The sequence below is a fragment of the Lepisosteus platostomus genome, chromosome 7 (assembly GCF_059453375.1).
Source record: "Lepisosteus platostomus isolate fLepPlt1 chromosome 7, fLepPlt1.hap1, whole genome shotgun sequence".
Classification (NCBI taxonomy): domain Eukaryota; kingdom Metazoa; phylum Chordata; class Actinopteri; order Semionotiformes; family Lepisosteidae; genus Lepisosteus; species Lepisosteus platostomus.
This window is the reverse complement of record NC_142617.1, coordinates 1399511-1416894: the sequence shown is the minus strand read 5'-3', so window position 1 is coordinate 1416894 and position 17384 is coordinate 1399511. Positions and strand designations below refer to the sequence as shown.

Sequence of the window (17384 nt, the reverse complement as noted above, 5' to 3'; positions counted from 1 at the left end):
AGCCCCGCTAAGGCGCAATCCATCATGCACCAAAACCTCTTTTAATACAGGTTTCACCCAGCAGACATTCAAATCCCCCCTCCGCTGCAGGACTCCAACTGGTTCGATACTTAATTAGGCCAGCCCACGGGGAACAAGCGCTCAGCTGGAGAGCAGGTTAGTACCTCCAAGCCTCTACACACAGTTCAGAAGGCCTTCGCGATGAGAAGCCTTGAGTCACTGACAATACTGCAGGACACCCCCATCGACGAGCTGCGAGGTTCGCTACACCCTCACCCAGCAGGCTTCATCTCATTTCCCCACACGAACCCCCCAGATTACACCACAGGGCCGCCCGCGATTCAGACACCTGTCTGCCCAGTAAAAAACCTGCACTGGCTCAGAAAACATCCAATGCTTCAGGAGGACAATGGCACACACAATGAAAAAGAAAAACAACAAATTTTTAATACCATAAACCAACAGCTGCAACATTAAGTAATGTTGTGGCAATGTCAGAACAAACAAGCTTTTTTTCTTCTTTTTTTTCCTCCTTGGACTTATTCCTCTAGGACTGTTTCCAGTTTAAAAGCAACTCCCACATTGTGACTAAATTTTGCAGTCTCATAAAGTTTAATGTTGTTTTCATTAAGCCATGTTATTGTGCATATTTGCCATTTCTTTGTCATGTATTCAGAAAATAACAGCATCTGCTGCTCTGCACCCGGTCAGAGAGGCACCTGCCAGCTTTCCTGTTTCTAAATTAACAAGGAGGTCATATCTGAGAATCTATCTACAAAGAGTACCCCTTTTAACTTTTATGGGCTTTTTTTAAGCAAAGCTCGTAAACTTAGTTTGTTGAGCCTTTGTGTGCATACCCTTGTTTACAAAGGCCACAACCAAGCTGGCAAAGGAAGAAGTGCCGTCAGCTGAGGTCAAAGCCCTTGGCTCCTCGGCCCATGAGGTGCACCGAAACTCCCATCCTGCCCAGACGCGCAGCACCCTGCTCCGCGGAGATTCAGAATGCCGGCCGAGAGGTGCTGTCAAATGAATTATCTTAAACGGGATCTCAGCTCTTGCCCTTAATAAAAAGTTCCCCTGTGAGAGTCAGTGTTGGAAACAGGTTTTTTTTTGTTTTTGGAAGTGTTAAAGCAACAAGCAATAAAAGTTGGTCTTCAAAGCTTAACTTGCTAGTTCCTAGCGAGTGCGTAAACGCTTGAATCAGCCGCGCAGACGCGGATCTCGCGACTGCTCTTGCCTCTTGGCAGGAGCTGCACATGCCCCTGCTTTCATGCGGTTTGCGCTGGCACCCTGAGGGGACAGCTCAGTGCCTTCAGGTACACGTTATTGTGCTTGTGGTTTCCTCTTCTCGACAGAGAGAGCCACCACAACAAAAGGTCTGCTGACTTTTGGGAAGCGGGAACAGGTGTCTGAATCCGGCGTCATCTCCCGCCAGCTGGCTCGACAGACCGTGAACTCTATTAGCCCCGGAAGAGTCCGAATGCTCTTGCCGGGACACACCGCCTTTGTTTTCCCTCTTTCTTCTCTCATGGGGTGTGGAGACACCGGCACCACACTGCTGTCGCAGCTGAGCTTGGGAAGAGAGATACGACAGCCCCTAATTCACGCAGAACAAACAGCACAAAAGCCCAAATAATTACAGAGCATAAGGGCGCCCCCCTTCTCTCCATAACCATGCCATTTCAACTGGCTGCACTTTGATTTTTTACTTCCATTTTAGTTTATTAACATCAAAGCATTGTCATCACTTCACAAGGTGATTTCCACCCCGGGCCTTAAGGAGGTCACGACTCCTGTTCTTGTCCTGTTGCAGGAGGAGAACTTTACTCCTCGTTTGCCCGTTACTTTTTATGGCTACAATAAGTTTGTTGCCTGGGGCTTGTCAGCCCTTGACTGAGCTGTCAGTGTGCATGAGCATTAATATCTCAATCCGCTGTGCTCCTCGCCTGTCTTCCTCGTGTCACAGTCATGGAATAGAGTAGATTTCCACACATCTGGAACATATGGAACACATCCGGAAGTGTAATTTCTCCTTTGGGGTAGAGAGGCTATCAGACCTGCATCATTATTAAGCTGCCACCGACCAACTACGAGACCGTTCTTACACAGCCAGTGATATCTTTACCAGTAGTAGACTAATCCAAACTAAATGAGATTGGTCAATGTTCTTAATTTCACACAAAGCCAGATACAGTACAACATTTAAACCTGAGTTACAGAAAGGGCCTCATCTGTGTCCCTCAAACAGCCTCTAGAGCACCTGTATAGCTACTCACCCCTAGCAGTGGAAGGTCAACCATGAGCATCCTTCATTTATTATATTAATTATGGGCAAAATGGTTTTGGTAACATTGCCTGCAGGACTGTTAGATCGCTCTTTCCATGTTCTCTGCCTATGAACCCTGAGGACTCTTCACTTGCACAAGGCATGTGGGCAAACGCACCGAGGAGATAATCACAGCAACGCGTGCAGAAACTAAAGTGGCTGACTCAACAACTCTGAAGTTCGCAACATAACGTCCTTACCCCCTACCTGTGGTGCAGCACGCACACACAACACACACAGCCAAAGGCTAAGCAGATCCCTGCCAGTGGCCACGACACAGACTCACCATCTTCACCTGGGCTTTCAGACCGTTGTCTATCAACACCTGTGTACTCATAGGGAGGAGGAAAGCCTCCAACTGCTACAATACCACTCCATATAGCAATTAACCAAGATGTAAAACCACCTCATGCTGGTGCCTTGTTGTATTTCAATACAGGCCTTTCTTCGTGGTCTTTGCTGTACATCCTACAATCTACAGTAAACTGCTGTCAGCAAGCCTGTGCATGACTGAATTGAAATTACAAACACAAAGGATACAAGCATTTGATCTCAGTGCCAGCAGCAGATAAGTATAACGCACTCACAGGAGAATCGGTGTCCTGCAGTCTTATGTATCTCATTAGACTTAGCCTTAGTTTTCCCTAATTGACCAATTCACTAGAGATTACAGGAGACATCTGACAGGGAGGATAAACAATGATGAATACAACAAGTCTTTGAGAACTGCTTTCCTTGCATCTAGCCAATGGCTGGCTGCAAGACAAGTTGTCAGTGCTGCAAGTGTTATTCTGCTGGGAAGACGAGCTAAGGAATTTGATTAAACAAGTTATAGCATATAATCCTAAACCTTAGGACCTAAATTCTTTACAGAGTTATTCTGTACCATCTCCAGCAAAGTAGTAACATTGCATAGCAGGGGACCTGGCATTTGTAGTAATTATTCATTTTTAAGTCTTAATTGGCAACCTGTTTTCTCTCATAAAACCTAGAATCATATCAACCAGCTTTATATACCCACAACAGCCATAGCTTCTGCACTCTCTTCATTGTTCTGGGTTTTGTAAAGGGCTCACACACGAATTCCCTGCAGGGTACGGTGCAACGAAAGGTTTTCTGATCCCGCCACAGATCAATGCATTGATCCCGCCAGCGAGCCAAGGCATTTACAGTAAAATGACTTTGGGAGGCGCAATTCTCCCAAGGCATGAATATTTTAAAAATAAATTTTAATATTAATAGGGGCTACAGCCCCACTGAGATTTTGTGAAATAATACGGTCAGGAGACACCTAAGGAAACAAATGCAAATCCAACAAAATGAAGCACAGGCATAAGAAACTTCGCAGGCTGATTCCGTTCAGAAACAAGCCTCCGCATTTCTGCCTTCCTTCAGGAGCAAGGCTGGAAATCTAGGGCAGCCTGCATCTCAAGGGTCCGAGCGCTGCCACAGGAGCAACGGAGGGGTCTAAGCCCCTGGTGTTTCAGCAGGAAACTGTACCATCTCTAAATTTTCACTAGACATCCAACAATCCTGCTATCCTGGATATTTCACCTCATCCCCTGGGGCATCACCTTTGACCATCACCGTTGCTCCTGTCTTAGGAAGACAAGAACACAGACCATGTCATAAAAAGCAACAGCTAAACAGTGAGATTCATACTGATAACACAGATAGAAATTCTGTGGCACCTTATCATGGAGCAGATATGCTTTTAAAGGGAAGCTGCAGACAGCCAAGACAAGAGTTTTGGTCAAGTACCCATACACTGTTCTCACATGACTCCTGACTGGTTAGTGCTGTATAACTCACTGTCTTCAGTCAGCTATCTGACAGGTCTCACAGATTCACCAACAGGTCCCACTTGATTCAGAATCAGTCGCTGTGGAAACAGAAAAACACCTTGCAAGGCAGCTGGGGCAACAGCACTGCACTGTGGAGACGTTTTTAAGAATTTACGTTTTTGTATTTTCCACAAACTTTTAATAAGGCAACAATAATAATATTACTTATATACATACTGTACCACATATTTGCAGTTTTTCATACAGAATACTGAAAACTGCAGGAAAAACCTCAAAGCACAAGAATGTATCAAAAAGATCACAACAGACATTTCAAGGCAGCAACGTCCTCGATTTCAGCAATTAATTCAGGAAGCATGAGATGTGGTCGCTGAAGTGTGTGCCACACACAGACATGTTGAAAGTAACAGTTTGCTCTAAATGTTATCAGCTTCCCTCACCATAAGAGTCAGCGGAGCAGAGCAGCCATCATGCAGGTTTCAAGAAGGTCAAGCTGATCAAAGAAAGCTGCTTTCTGCACGCCTGCATGGAACTTCTGACTTGGTAACAGGCCAGGTCAGGTAGCTGCTTGGTTCTGCCAAAGCTACAGGTCTATTCAGAGATTCAGACCCCGACTGTCCATCTCGAACAATAATATAGTCTCAGAAATATCTGTAAAAGGTTCCGATACAACTATTTCATGAGTGAATGTTAAAAAAAAACCATGCCCTCACTAGTCAAAGCTCTTCAGGTTTTAACAAAATATTTTACTTAAGTTCCAATAACCTGGGATACTGGAAACAATGTTATTTAGCTTGGAACATTCTTCCATTTATCCTTCACCTCATTTATCTTGGTTTAAGTGTTAAAAAAAAAACGAGTGACATTATTGGAATGGAACAATATGCAAGCAGAATATTCTACAATGCTAAAAAGCAAAACCAATTAGGCTTTTAGAAAAAGTGTGTATTTCCTATAGAAAATGGACACAGTTCTGCAACATACCCTAATTTAAGGTTATCTCAATGTCAACTCCTCAGCTGAGAAAGCTGACCTCTGGACTTGAGACGCATTCATGGAGACCTCTGTTTGACAGCTCCTCCCAGAGGTGAAGACGTAAGCACATAAGTAATGACTGCTGGAGAACACCAAACTACACACAGGCAAAAACCCCATTTGCTTGGTTCTGCAAAAGCACTCACGGGTATACTGTACGGACTGGAAAACACATACCTTTACTAATCACGTAAAAAGACACGGCTACTCAATACACACTATGGCCAAGGTGCTTCTGGGTGAGTTTGTTCCAGTTACCACCTCTTGGCAGTTGCTTTCACAAACCCATCCACCACCGTGGCTATAAAAGCGATCAGCAAAATTTACTCACGGGGAGATGCGTTACTTAACTGATCTCACCGCAACCCACGAGGCATTTGGAGATGATCGGTTTAAACATTACGGACAGAAATATTGTTTAATGCTCACAAGCATGCAAGCGTGAGGGCTACAGGCCTAGATACAGCACTGGTCTGTCGGGCCTTCCTCGTGATTGAACATTTCACACAATAATCGATCTGCTCCACTGACCAGTCATGCGAATGACAAGCATGTCCCTTGTCAAGAGGGATCACACTCCTTACCAGCCTTTACTGCTTCTTAAACTCCAAGTGCAAGGGATCTCCCAGCTGTATCAATGCGTACCTTACAAACATCAGACAGACCTTCTGCTGAATGTCTTGAATAACAACAAAAACACACAGCATAGGTATATTTGTATTCACATGACCCATAAAGGGTCTCTCTCAGAATAAAAATTACACTTGTGCAGATCTGTGGGCCTGAGCACTGCTTGTTTTTGAGCTGAGCTTTCTTTTTACTGCATGAAATAAGAAAATCCTTAAATATGTTTTAACTGATTAAAGCTAATCTTTACCATTCATCTTTTATCTATTAAACTTGAACGTCCTTACAATAAATGTCTACTGCTTGGATTCCTACAGACATTTAATGTATTTTAGTGGCTTGTTTGCATAAAATAAGGCTTGGCTGACAGTTGTATTTTTGAGACTTTTCACTTATTAGGACAGCAGACCGAGTGAAAGATAACTAATTAAGAGATGCCACGAGTAACTGGCAACCGGTTGTATTCTCTGGGGTGCTATACATTTCTTTCCATCAAAGAGTCTGGCTCTCCCGAAATGTTCAATGCTGGTGTCAGTCAGCAGAATTTTGTGCCTTAATCTCAGAGCCTGTGAAGTAAGCATTATCGCCACAATGCTGCAACAGCTGTCAGTCTGGACAACCTCTTCGGCAGACCCTGTCAAGACCCAAAGAAACGCCAGCGGGCAACTTATATACTTAACTTGCAGCTGGAGGCATTTCTGATCAATTCACTAGCCTCCACTCCCAAAGCGCCTCACACACGGTAGACCAACACAGGACAGTCTCGTCTCGAGCGGTCTATGCAGGTGGTGAGTCTGCTTGCAAGGAAAACTCGAGAAAGCCTGTTATCTGCGGTATGCATCTCCCTTTACTTATCGGAATGCTATCGCATGCATCTCGGCTAAACAAAGCCTATTAAGTTAGTCAAGGTTTCCAATTGCAAACACATGTATCTATTCTTTTGTGCAGCTTTTCAGCAAGAGGGCTATCGTGTAAACATGCTGCTTCCTCATTCCAACACAATAATATAATGAGCAAATAATTAAAGTCCTCTGGATGAAAGCATTAGGTAAAATAACAGGGCTGCATCCAGGAATTGACTAGCAACCCCCCATGCAGACCGTGGAGCAGACAGTAGACTGTGGGCAGTGTTTTGCCCTCCTCTACGCTCAGCAATGAGTACAGCAGGAGGCCTCACCTTGAGGACACATTAGGACATGAAGTGAGCCAACAATTCCTCTGACAAATACAGTAGCTGGAGCCTCCGATCGTGTTGCTGTGAGGCCTTGACTTTATTTTTAATGGCAGAGTTAGTGCTGAGTAAGATATACTGTGGTTTGTTTTCAGGTGAGATGCTGGTCACACCATTCCCCCCTCCTCCAAAATTTAAGGTTTGGAGAAGAAGCTCAGTACATAAAATGAAATGTTCTAACCTGAAAGGAGAAGCCAGTGCACGGTTCTATTCATAAGCAGAATGGATATGTACCAGATGCAACATAATGGGACAAGTGACACTTCCAAAAATGGTGCAGGAGCTCCTGCACACCTGACTGCACTCAACTACTGTGCGCTGACTGTTTGCAACAAGTCCTGTTAGGCTGCAGTTTTTACAGCGCCATGCCGATACACCCCTGGGCCTCCTCCATCGCCTGACATGTTGGAGGAGGTTTCAAAATATAACCTCCTGGAGAAGACTAAAGATGGAATTACAGCCTCCGATAAATGTGCATCTTGATAAAAGCCCTCCCCTGCAAGATCGTACCAACACTTGTGCTGGCGTATGGGCCGCTGTTTCACAACAGAAATACATGAAGAAGACAAAAATAGACGCTGCACAGGAAAAACTCTCTGTTCTGTATCTTAAAGCAGAAAAGCAGAGAAACTCCTCTTATACAAAGATCTAATTGTCCTCAAACTGCCACCCTTATCAGCGCTGGGCTGGCAAATTCAACAGCCTGGGCTTTCTGCAAGTCCTTGTCCAGCTGATACACAAATGCTTCAGGAGAGAGAAGCACAGCCGATCAGGAGATACAGCAGTGCTTTGCCATGAGCTATAAACCTCCGCAAATTCAAATAAAACATTTTTATTCGCCTTTAAAAAATACCCAAACAGCAACTCAATTTCCCTCTGGTTTTCAGCATTCATCCAACAAATCTGGATACAAATCTGAAAAGTAATATCTTCCAGTCTCCCCCAACCCCTCTTTTTCTGAAATATTTTCTTGGAAAACGAATCAATTCCCTTCAAATCAAAAATCCAAGGAAGAAAAAAAGACGGACCAGGGTGCAGTTTCTGTACAGACAGATACCCAACTTAGCCTACTGCACTGGTTACAAACTGGACACAAGATTCACATGAATGTGCCTGAGCCGTGCTGCAGTAAAAGAAAAGAGTGCACCTGTGTTAACAGTTGATTTCTATCCTCACAGAACCTACACATGAAATGCTTTTCCTGAGCCTCAGCGAATTATTCTTGCACAACGTTTCACTGACATGATTATACACAGAACCACTGGACCAGGAAGTGGGATTATCTCCACACCACCACTGGAGTGCCGTTTTAAGAAATAAATACCACAACACATTTATTTGGAGAGTTCTAACCTAGCCTGAAACTCAACCTTATCTGTCGCATACTGTACAGCATCTAAAGTAATGCCAGAACTTACAATTTAATAGCTTAGCAGAGTTTATGCATGGATATTAGTTTACAAAGCTGTTTATTTTTGTATATAGGGGCAGCAATGTGCTGTTGGTAAAATATGTGAAATATAACCCAACTGTGCTAAAATTAACAAATCAGTATTGTAACCAATTCTAAACACGGGTTAACTTTTGTGTCATTTTTATCACGACTGTACGGTTTGAGAATGCCAACAATTACATCTTAATTTAGATGAGGCTTCCATAAGCCCCAGTTCATTAAAGTTCTGAAACAAGACACCACAGGATGCTTTCAGGCATATACCTCCTCTCTCTGGAAGAACAGTCTAAAGATACCACCAGAGAGACTGACTAAGCCTAAAAAAGCCCTGCGCAGTATATTCATCCGCACACTGGTGAGAAGGGGAGAATTCCACAACATCCCCCGACCTCAGTGCGGATCCTACAAATACTCGAGACAGCGCATGGGGAAACATGAGGGGAAAAACAGAGCTTCGGTGCAGGAGGCTAATAATGGCTAAAAGTGTCCAGCAAGATGCAAGGAAAATAATTTCCTGGAGCAAACATTCACCTGAATTATTCCCAATCCATCCAAGGAGCTACTGTCAGGATCACTGGGCTCCTGCAGCAGCACATTCTAATGTGTATCAAACACTGGCTCAGGTCTGAGGCAGCTACCTTCTTCCTGTCTTCCAAGAATCCTGTTTCTGCAGGGGCTCGGAGCCCTGTTGGAGACTTCTTTTTGGCATCGCCTACCCAATTTCAATAACCCCTAAGAACTGCAGTGCGGAGCAAACTCAAGATTCCATCTGCTCACAGCTGTGTTATCTTGATTGGAATTACATGTGGTTCAGATCAAAATTAAGTGGAACTCCTTTTCTGCCATCCTTAAAGACTCTAATCAAGATGATTCTCTTTTGATGTCATTATTTATTCCATTAAGATAATGTGTAATGCGAGACAGCTGTTTTGTCAGCCTAGAATAGCTGAACATGCTGAAACACTACAGCATTAAAAAAAGTACAAGGAGTGTATGTGGACCTTTTAAATTGCACAATAAGTTCTGTACACGATAATCTACTGCATCTCATGTCACAAAGCAAAGTTAAAAGGAGAGAGGGGCAGATCCTATTACTTAAAGATACAAACAAAAACAGCTGCAAAATCTTTTTATTTAAAAAAAACTCCACAAAATTAGCATCGGTACAGAGAACTTCTATGAGCTTCAAGATAAAATACAATTTAGAATAATGTGTGACAAGCCAGGCAGAGGGTGTTATGGATATTTTAAATGATACTGTCAGAGTCATCAGACAACAACCAGAACATTCAAGACGCAGGCCTATTACAAACTCCTTGAAGTGCAAAGTCATGGTCCATGTGTCCGAGGCCACGTTCTCTGGAAATGAAGCCGCATATTTATAGTGGAGTGAAAAGACTGTGTTGGAATGCAGGTCTGAAACTTGTTGCTAACACCCAGGGGCTATGGACAGAACTTAGTTTAGTCGCACTCTCTATATATACACTGATGTAAAGTTCTATACACGACACTCACTCCCTCCTGCAATTGGCAAGCAGTGATAACGCAATTTATAATTATCGTTTTCAAAGTTCCTCTCAGCTGTTAAGTTCTCGCACACGTGTTAGCGTCGATGCTGCGCCTGCTAAAATAATCTGCTCTGCTCTGTTATGCAGAACACGCTGCCTATGTGTTTAATTTCACACTAATTCACACTCCACGGAGCGCAGTGCATGGTCTTGACTGCAGTTCATACATACTGTAGCAAAAGAGCATCATTACGGGGGGTTAGCCCATTTCACATGCACACCAGACAAACTGACCCATGTGTAAACATGACGAACAGGTACGTCATACAGTAGACACGAAAATTAATGTTGACTGAATAATTAACCTAAGCCATTTTTGGAGTCCTTGTCGATTAGCAGGGAGTTGAAAACACTTCTGTGACCTCCCTTTCACACCGAAGGATCAAAGAACTCATGGAAACTCTGCACAGGCTGGGTATAAAGGTGGAGCTGGTCACATGCACGACCACAGAAATGGAGTTGAATATCCCATAGCACTTGAAAATCACTGTGGCGCTTTATGCCAAAGACCTTTCACAGCCTGCTCTAATCTGAAAATACCAACACTCACTTGCTCATTGAGAGAACCTGCAAATCACAGACTTTCCTCCTGGTGTGAACAGGAGTCTTATTAGCCCCTCATGGAACTCCAGGACACAACAACAACACCATCCTCTGAAGAGCAAGAGGACTTTAAGGTCTAGCACAACCTAAAAAACAAGACAGAAAAGGCACCATGTGACGTTAGCCTATTCAAAGCTGAAATTTGATATCTTGTATAACGTCATAATTCAGATTTGTTGAGTTTGCGGTTACAGAATTGTATTTCTAGGGATTATCTTCCAAGGTAGACAGATTAGGAGGAGACACAGTAACTTCTGCTCTCTCTCTGCTGGGGGACTGCTCTGTGAAAGGGTATTTGCCTGGGTTACTGTCCCACGTAGCTGTGTGTGCCTTTCATTGGACTCTGCACTGTCCTTGCTAGGATCAAGGAAAGTCACACCATGGAAAAAGGCTCAATACTGAAGTCCAGGTCATTGAAAATCACCAGAATCCCAGTGAAGCAGTAACGGTGCACCTCTCAGAACGGTCCCCCTGCAAAATCACATAGACAGATGTTCCCCGACCTGCACGTTAGCTTTGTACAGCCCTGTAGGGTGGGGACGTCAGTTCCACTTATTTGTTGTGTGAAGACTGACAGCTTCGGCCACCATGTGCCACAGGACACTTTGGCCAGACCACATACTGAAGGTAGAATATCTGTGAAGGACCCAGAACTTTAAGACCCAAAGACGTCTTTGATGAGAGGGTTGAAGAGGCTTCACTATGACCGGACTATGCAATAGTACACAGACATGACATCTTCTAATATACCTGAGTTTCCTGCCAAAGAGTGTGCAAATCCTGTACGGGCATGACTGATGAATGAATGATTTCGATGAATGAATGACTCCAAACCTGCACACAGTTCAGTGAAAATATATCTAACCCCTTGCAGAATTTCTGAAGTGCTGTATATTTTCACCTCTGAATGTTATCAGAGCTTTATGTGGGTCTTAGTGGTATGATAAAGGGAGACACAAACTATGACTCTCATCACAGCCCCACAGAATCTAGAGGCACATCATGCCCCAAAATATTTCTGAAAAACGTAATTGAGGCCTATCTGTCTGGGAAAGGGTACAAAACCATTTCTACAGCTCTGGGGCTCCACCAATTACAGGCAGAGATATAGTCTTGACATGAAGAAGATTCAGGACAACAGTGAATCTTCCCAAGAGTGGCCATCCTGCCACAATCACTCCAAGAGCACAATACAAAATTATCCATGAGGTCACAAAGGACCACAGAACAACATCCAGGGATCTGCAGGCCTGTCTCTCCTTGGCTGAAGTCAGTGTTCATGGCTCTACCGGCAGAAGCACTGGGTAAAAATGGGATTCATGGGAAGGTGGCAAGTAGGAAACAATTGCACACTAAAAAGAACATTGATGCTTGTCTCTGGTTTGCCCAAGAGCACCTGGATAACCCTCCAGACTTCCGGAGGAATGTTTTATGGACAGACGAGTCAAAAGTGGAACATTTCAGGCTACATGGGTGGTGCCGTGCCTGGTGAAAACCAAACTCTGTGTTCCACAATAAGATGGTGGCGACAGTGTGATTGGATGATCACGCTTTGTAGCCGCAGGACCTGGACAACTCCCCATCATTAAAAGAAGCATGAATTCTGCTTTATATCAGGTCTTTACAGGAAAATATCAGGCCATCTGCCTGTCAGCTGAAGCAGAAAATGAATCTGATGTGCGATTAGGTTGTGCAGCAGGACAATGATCCCCAACACACTAGCAAGTCTACAAGAGGATGAGTGAAGAAGGCATTCAGTGTTTTGGAATGACCAGGTCAGGGTCCAGACATGGGACTCATAGGCGTGCTGTGGCAAGACCCAAAACAAGCAGTTCATGCTAGTAAACCCTCGAATGTTACTGAGTTGAGGTGTGAGTTTCAAACACTGGGGTTCATTTTCTGACTGCTAGTCTCACTGCGAGGCGCAGAGCCTGCAGCAGCAGCCACACTGCTATAGCTCTACGCTGCAGGCTTCAAATAAAGCATCAGCCCGGCTCTGAGTTTTGAGGACTTAAGATGAAATCATCATTTCAGCATCCCATCCTGAGGAATGCACCCTCCTTTGGGACTGTTGAGGGTGTGAACAGACATTCACACCCTGTTCCATCAGCATGGTTAGCACCACCCAAAACAACACTGATGTCAAAGGTGTTTCTGGGTCACAGGGCTGATACAAGCAGGAAATGTCATAAGAGATTCATCTGCACTAGCTGTTAACAGACAGAATTTAGAATTTAAATATATAAAATGATATATCAGTGAATCTTACAACATCAGAACGAGCAGAAACAGGACATACCCAAATAGTGGAACCACTACTGCAAAAGGACATTCTAAACTTCATCATTTAGCAGCCAGCAGCCATATCACCCTGCAGCTCACAACTGGCAACCCACTGAAGCCCAGCAGGTGTGAGCCTGGTCAGTACCTGGATGGGAGACCTCCTGGGAAAAAACTAAGGTTGCTGCTGGAAGAGGTGTTAGTGGGGCCAGCAGGGGGCGCTCACCCTGTGGTCCATGTGGGTCCTAATGCCCCAGTATAGTGACGGGGACACTATACTGTAAACAGGCGCCGTCCTTCGGATGAGATGTAAAACCGAGGTCCTGACTCTCTGTGGTCATTCAAAATCCCAGGGTGTTTCTTGAAAAGAGTAGGGGTGTAACCCCAGCGTCCTGGCCAAATTTCCCATTGGCCCTTACCAATCACGGCCTCCTAATAATCCCCATCTCTGAATTGGCTTCATTACTCTGCTCTCCTCCCCACTGATAGCTGGTGTATGGCGTTCTTGTGCACTATGGCTGCCGTCGCATCATCCAGGTGGGGCTGCACATTGGTGGTGGAGGGGATCCCCATTACCTGTAAAGCGCTTTGAGTGGAGTGTCCAGAAAAGAATTATATAAGTGTAAGCAATTATTATTATTATTATTATTATTATTATTGTTTATGTCTTCCATTCACTCCATTACAAATACATAAAGACAATTACAGTTCAAGAAACAATTCTATGGTATTTCAAAATAATTTCAAAAGATCTGTGATTTTCTTGGCTGCAAAGCTGAAAAATAGATATTTTTTTTTCCTTTTTGCAGGTTTAACTCCACAGTGCAATAAAAAACTCCATCAGGTCTACCGTAGGCCACTTCCTTTCATATTATATTTCATCTCAGAGGCAAGAGACGAGACAAGTTTACTCAACGGTTTTTTACAAGTATTTATTTGGCTGACTCATTTAACCAAATCAGCTTACATTAGCAGACATGTATAGGGCTGGGGTATTTTACTGGATTAATTCAGGTGAAGCCTTGCTGAAAAGTACAACAGCAGCATCTCACCTGGGATTTCAACCCACAACCTTCCCACTACAAGCCCAGAGCCCTGACCGCTGCTCCATACTGGTGCCCTGTTACATCTGGACTGTTCTATATGGTGTTCCTTGGTGCTGTATAATATGGTACGTGCGCACCTGCATGACACTAGGATAATTACAAAACACAACTAACTGTACACAAGTAACTGTACTCGCTATTTACTTGAACTAACTACTCAGTTCTATCGAAAATTGGGCCGTACACACATACAAATACAGTATATACCGCATGTATATATATTAATCAGGCAGATTGTACACATTAAACATCTAGTAAGTAAAGCAAGTTCGCTGGGAAAAACTACATATACTGTATAGCAAATTGATTCAAAAAAACATATTCAGCCTTACAGACTCCTCCGTAATGTTTGCTGTTTGTTCATGATGACAATGTTTATCAGACCACCTTAACGAGGAGCAGGAGAGCGTATCAAATGACGAGATCACGGTATAGACCGCCCTCCCTGTATGCCCTTAAGACAGTGTGACGTAATGCCTTACTTACTGCTCATGGTATTGAAAGCACAGATTAAACTGGTAGAGGCAAAAAAAAGTTGTAAAACAGCCGTCAAGCTTGAAAGAAGGGCTCTTGTGCTAGGCTAATCTGAAGTGCTTGCAGTTCCGTGACTGTTTTTGCCTGCACCACCCAGTGACGCCCATAATGTGAGTTCATGAGCTGTCCAAGAATGCTTGAAGTTGAGAAGACAAGAAGACATAAATACAGAAGACAAGCTTAAAACTAAAACTCACAACGATCCGAGCTGGTAAAAAAAAACGCATATCGAGCCTGGAATTCACTTCCGAGAAGTAATTTCAAATGAAAAACCTTTCCATTATTGCAGGGTGCTGTACTCCGCCAATGACACGCACAACAACGCTTTCTGGGGGCATCGATCACAACCAGTGTTTCCCACCTCTAAAATACTGTTTTTACGACTGTCGCAGCCTATGTCAGCTTGCACAAACGCATGTCAAGGGTTAAGCATCTCCTGGCGTTGCCTAAGAAACCGTTAAACAACAACAACAACAAAAACAAACAAAGGACAAAACCGGCATCGGTATTCCACATATGCCAGTTCCCTGGAAGTTGACATGACGCCGAGGACTCAGTGAGACTCACCTTCTCCTCCTGCGCTGCAAACACCGTGCAGACACGCAAGCGCGGCCCGAGCCCGTACTGGTGACAGGCCCAGCAGGCGCCAAGAGCGGCGGACCCCAGCGCCCCGCAGCCCAGAGCGCGTCGGAAAACGGGGGGGCGCGCCCCCCACAATCGGCCGAAGCCCCTTCTCAGATTCACGGCGGCTCGGCCCCAGGTAGCCATCTTCACGGAAGTGTCAAACCGCCCTCTCGCGAGAAGGGCGGGCGGCCGCGACTCAGCGCGACTTGCTCCTTCCCCCTGTCGCGCGGGGAGGGGCTGCGCGCGGACCTGCGGGTCGCGTGAGCGTGGGCGCACCTAGCGATGATGCCGGCCCGTGTGGGCAAATGTCACCCTTGCGACATCTCCCTTCCAATAGCTCGGTCCCCTTGTCACAGATTCTCAGCCCGCCCATGCACACGATTGCTCTCTTCCAAGAGTAACCGTGCAGTGCAAAGTGCGGATGACGTACATGATTAGGGACCCAAAACCATAATTATAAATATGTGCATTACCCAGGCATTGAAATATTATGTATAGTATGCACGCATGTTTTAAGTGCTGTGTCGCAGTATTCCGTAGAGGCATACGTTTTGTAGAGGTTGTTGACATCCGGGATGTATTGCAGGGGGTCACACCTGAAGTGTTATTGTTTTATTCCTCAGAGTAATGAAAATATAATCTTCCACACAACTTTCAGAGAAGCTGTGGGTCTGTGTACTTAAATATCCTGGGATACATATATATTTAGGATCTGAGTGTTGTACAATAGCATTAAAGACTTCAGGCTGAGACGTGTTCCAGAACCGTTCTCTTTCGTTTTGTAAAAAGCGTTTTTAAACTCATACAATACTCAAAGGCCACAGTGTGTTTTGCAGTACATGACAACAGAAACACAAAAAATGTTTTATGCTCGTTAAAATCAGTGCACCGAGTGGTTGAATTGTCAAAAAAAAAATGACTACAGTATGAAATAATGTAAGAAGCCAGTACAAATCACATTAATATATCTTGGTTTTCTTTCAAACAGCTCTGTTAGTCAGACTAAAGCAGTAGCCTTTCTTGCTATTTATAAAGTACTGTATTATTTTTGGCCATACTTTATCACACTTAAAATCTAATGAAACACCAGACATCACTGGTAACATTTTCAAAATGTAATAAGACTTTGTACAGTGTACGGAAATAACATTTCATTTTATTTGCCACAGCAAGCCAAATGTTTATTGTTAATTATTGTATTTATTTAGCTTTAAAATGCACTTGAAGGTGTCTTATACAAACCCTGAACACTCTCTGGTCAAGTCTTTTGGGATTCTTGGAAAATTTGTTATAAATTACTGTTCCTGGAATCGGTGTCCTATCTGAAGGTTCTTAGCCAGCACATTCCTAGACCATCACAAAACAACCAACATTTTTCCCTCTCTTAGCAATGCATTAGTCAGTACCTATTCTGTACATTTCTGTACTTAAATCTTTTTGTGGTCTTAGTAGTGAGAAGTAATAAGTTTCACAGCATGCATTAATATATTATTTCTAACAAATATTCACTAATGTGACATGTGACAGTAAATTATACTGTATATTGCAAGTGTCACCAGTAATTCTTTTTTTATTCTAGATACACTATTATTCTAATATCTCTCCTGCTTTATTACAGTGAGATTTAAGTGTTTTTGTTTGCTAACTAGTTCACTCAGGTAATCTGTATCAATTAACCAAATAGTAAGTGATGAGCTTTAACATTCTTAAACCATAACTTTTTAAAGAGCCAGGGGTTTAGAATATAGCCCATCACACTACTAGTATAGCACTACCAATATCTGGCTTGTTCAGACGCAGTATGAGTTGTACTACAACAAAAACAGAAAAAAATAAACAATTTGACCTCTAGAGTCAATTGAATGTCATGAAAAAAATGCATGGCTCAAATATCTGGACACCTTAAATAAATTCTAAAAATAATAATTACTGGGAAAGTTTGGATATGAATGCTTGAAATAAGATAAATATTTAGAGTGGCATTTATAGGACATGGAATAAACTGAAAAAAACAAACATTACTTATGCCAAAATAAAGACACTTAACATAAATTTGACTGGTTTACACACTATACACTATAACCTAATATTCCTGCTTACCGGTACATACACCCAAAGCAGCACAGTATGTATAATAACTTAGTACAGGTATTTAGTAAAAAAGCCTCTTTCTGTAATTCTTGCCAGATGTT

General features: G+C 43.5%; 1 protein-coding gene and 1 long non-coding RNA gene across 3 annotated transcripts in view; both read right to left on the bottom strand.

The window, feature by feature from the left end:
- LOC148657746 (uncharacterized) overlaps positions 1-15129 on the bottom strand; it is a 35476-nt gene extending 20347 nt beyond the window's left edge. Inside the window, exon 1 of the long non-coding RNA XR_015939976.1 lies at positions 14521-15129. This is a non-coding gene — a long non-coding RNA (uncharacterized LOC148657746). The remainder of the gene's footprint in view (positions 1-14520) is intronic.
- Positions 1-15387, bottom strand: part of micu2 (mitochondrial calcium uptake 2) — an 80543-nt gene extending 65156 nt beyond the window's left edge. For both annotated transcript variants that reach the window (XM_088638419.1, XM_088638420.1), the window contains exon 1: positions 15136-15387. In XM_088638419.1, coding sequence (XP_088494545.1) covers positions 15136-15336 — 201 coding nt within the window. In that variant the 5' untranslated portion in view covers positions 15337-15387. The remainder of the gene's footprint in view (positions 1-15135) is intronic.
- Positions 15388-17384: the final 1997 nt, after the last annotated feature.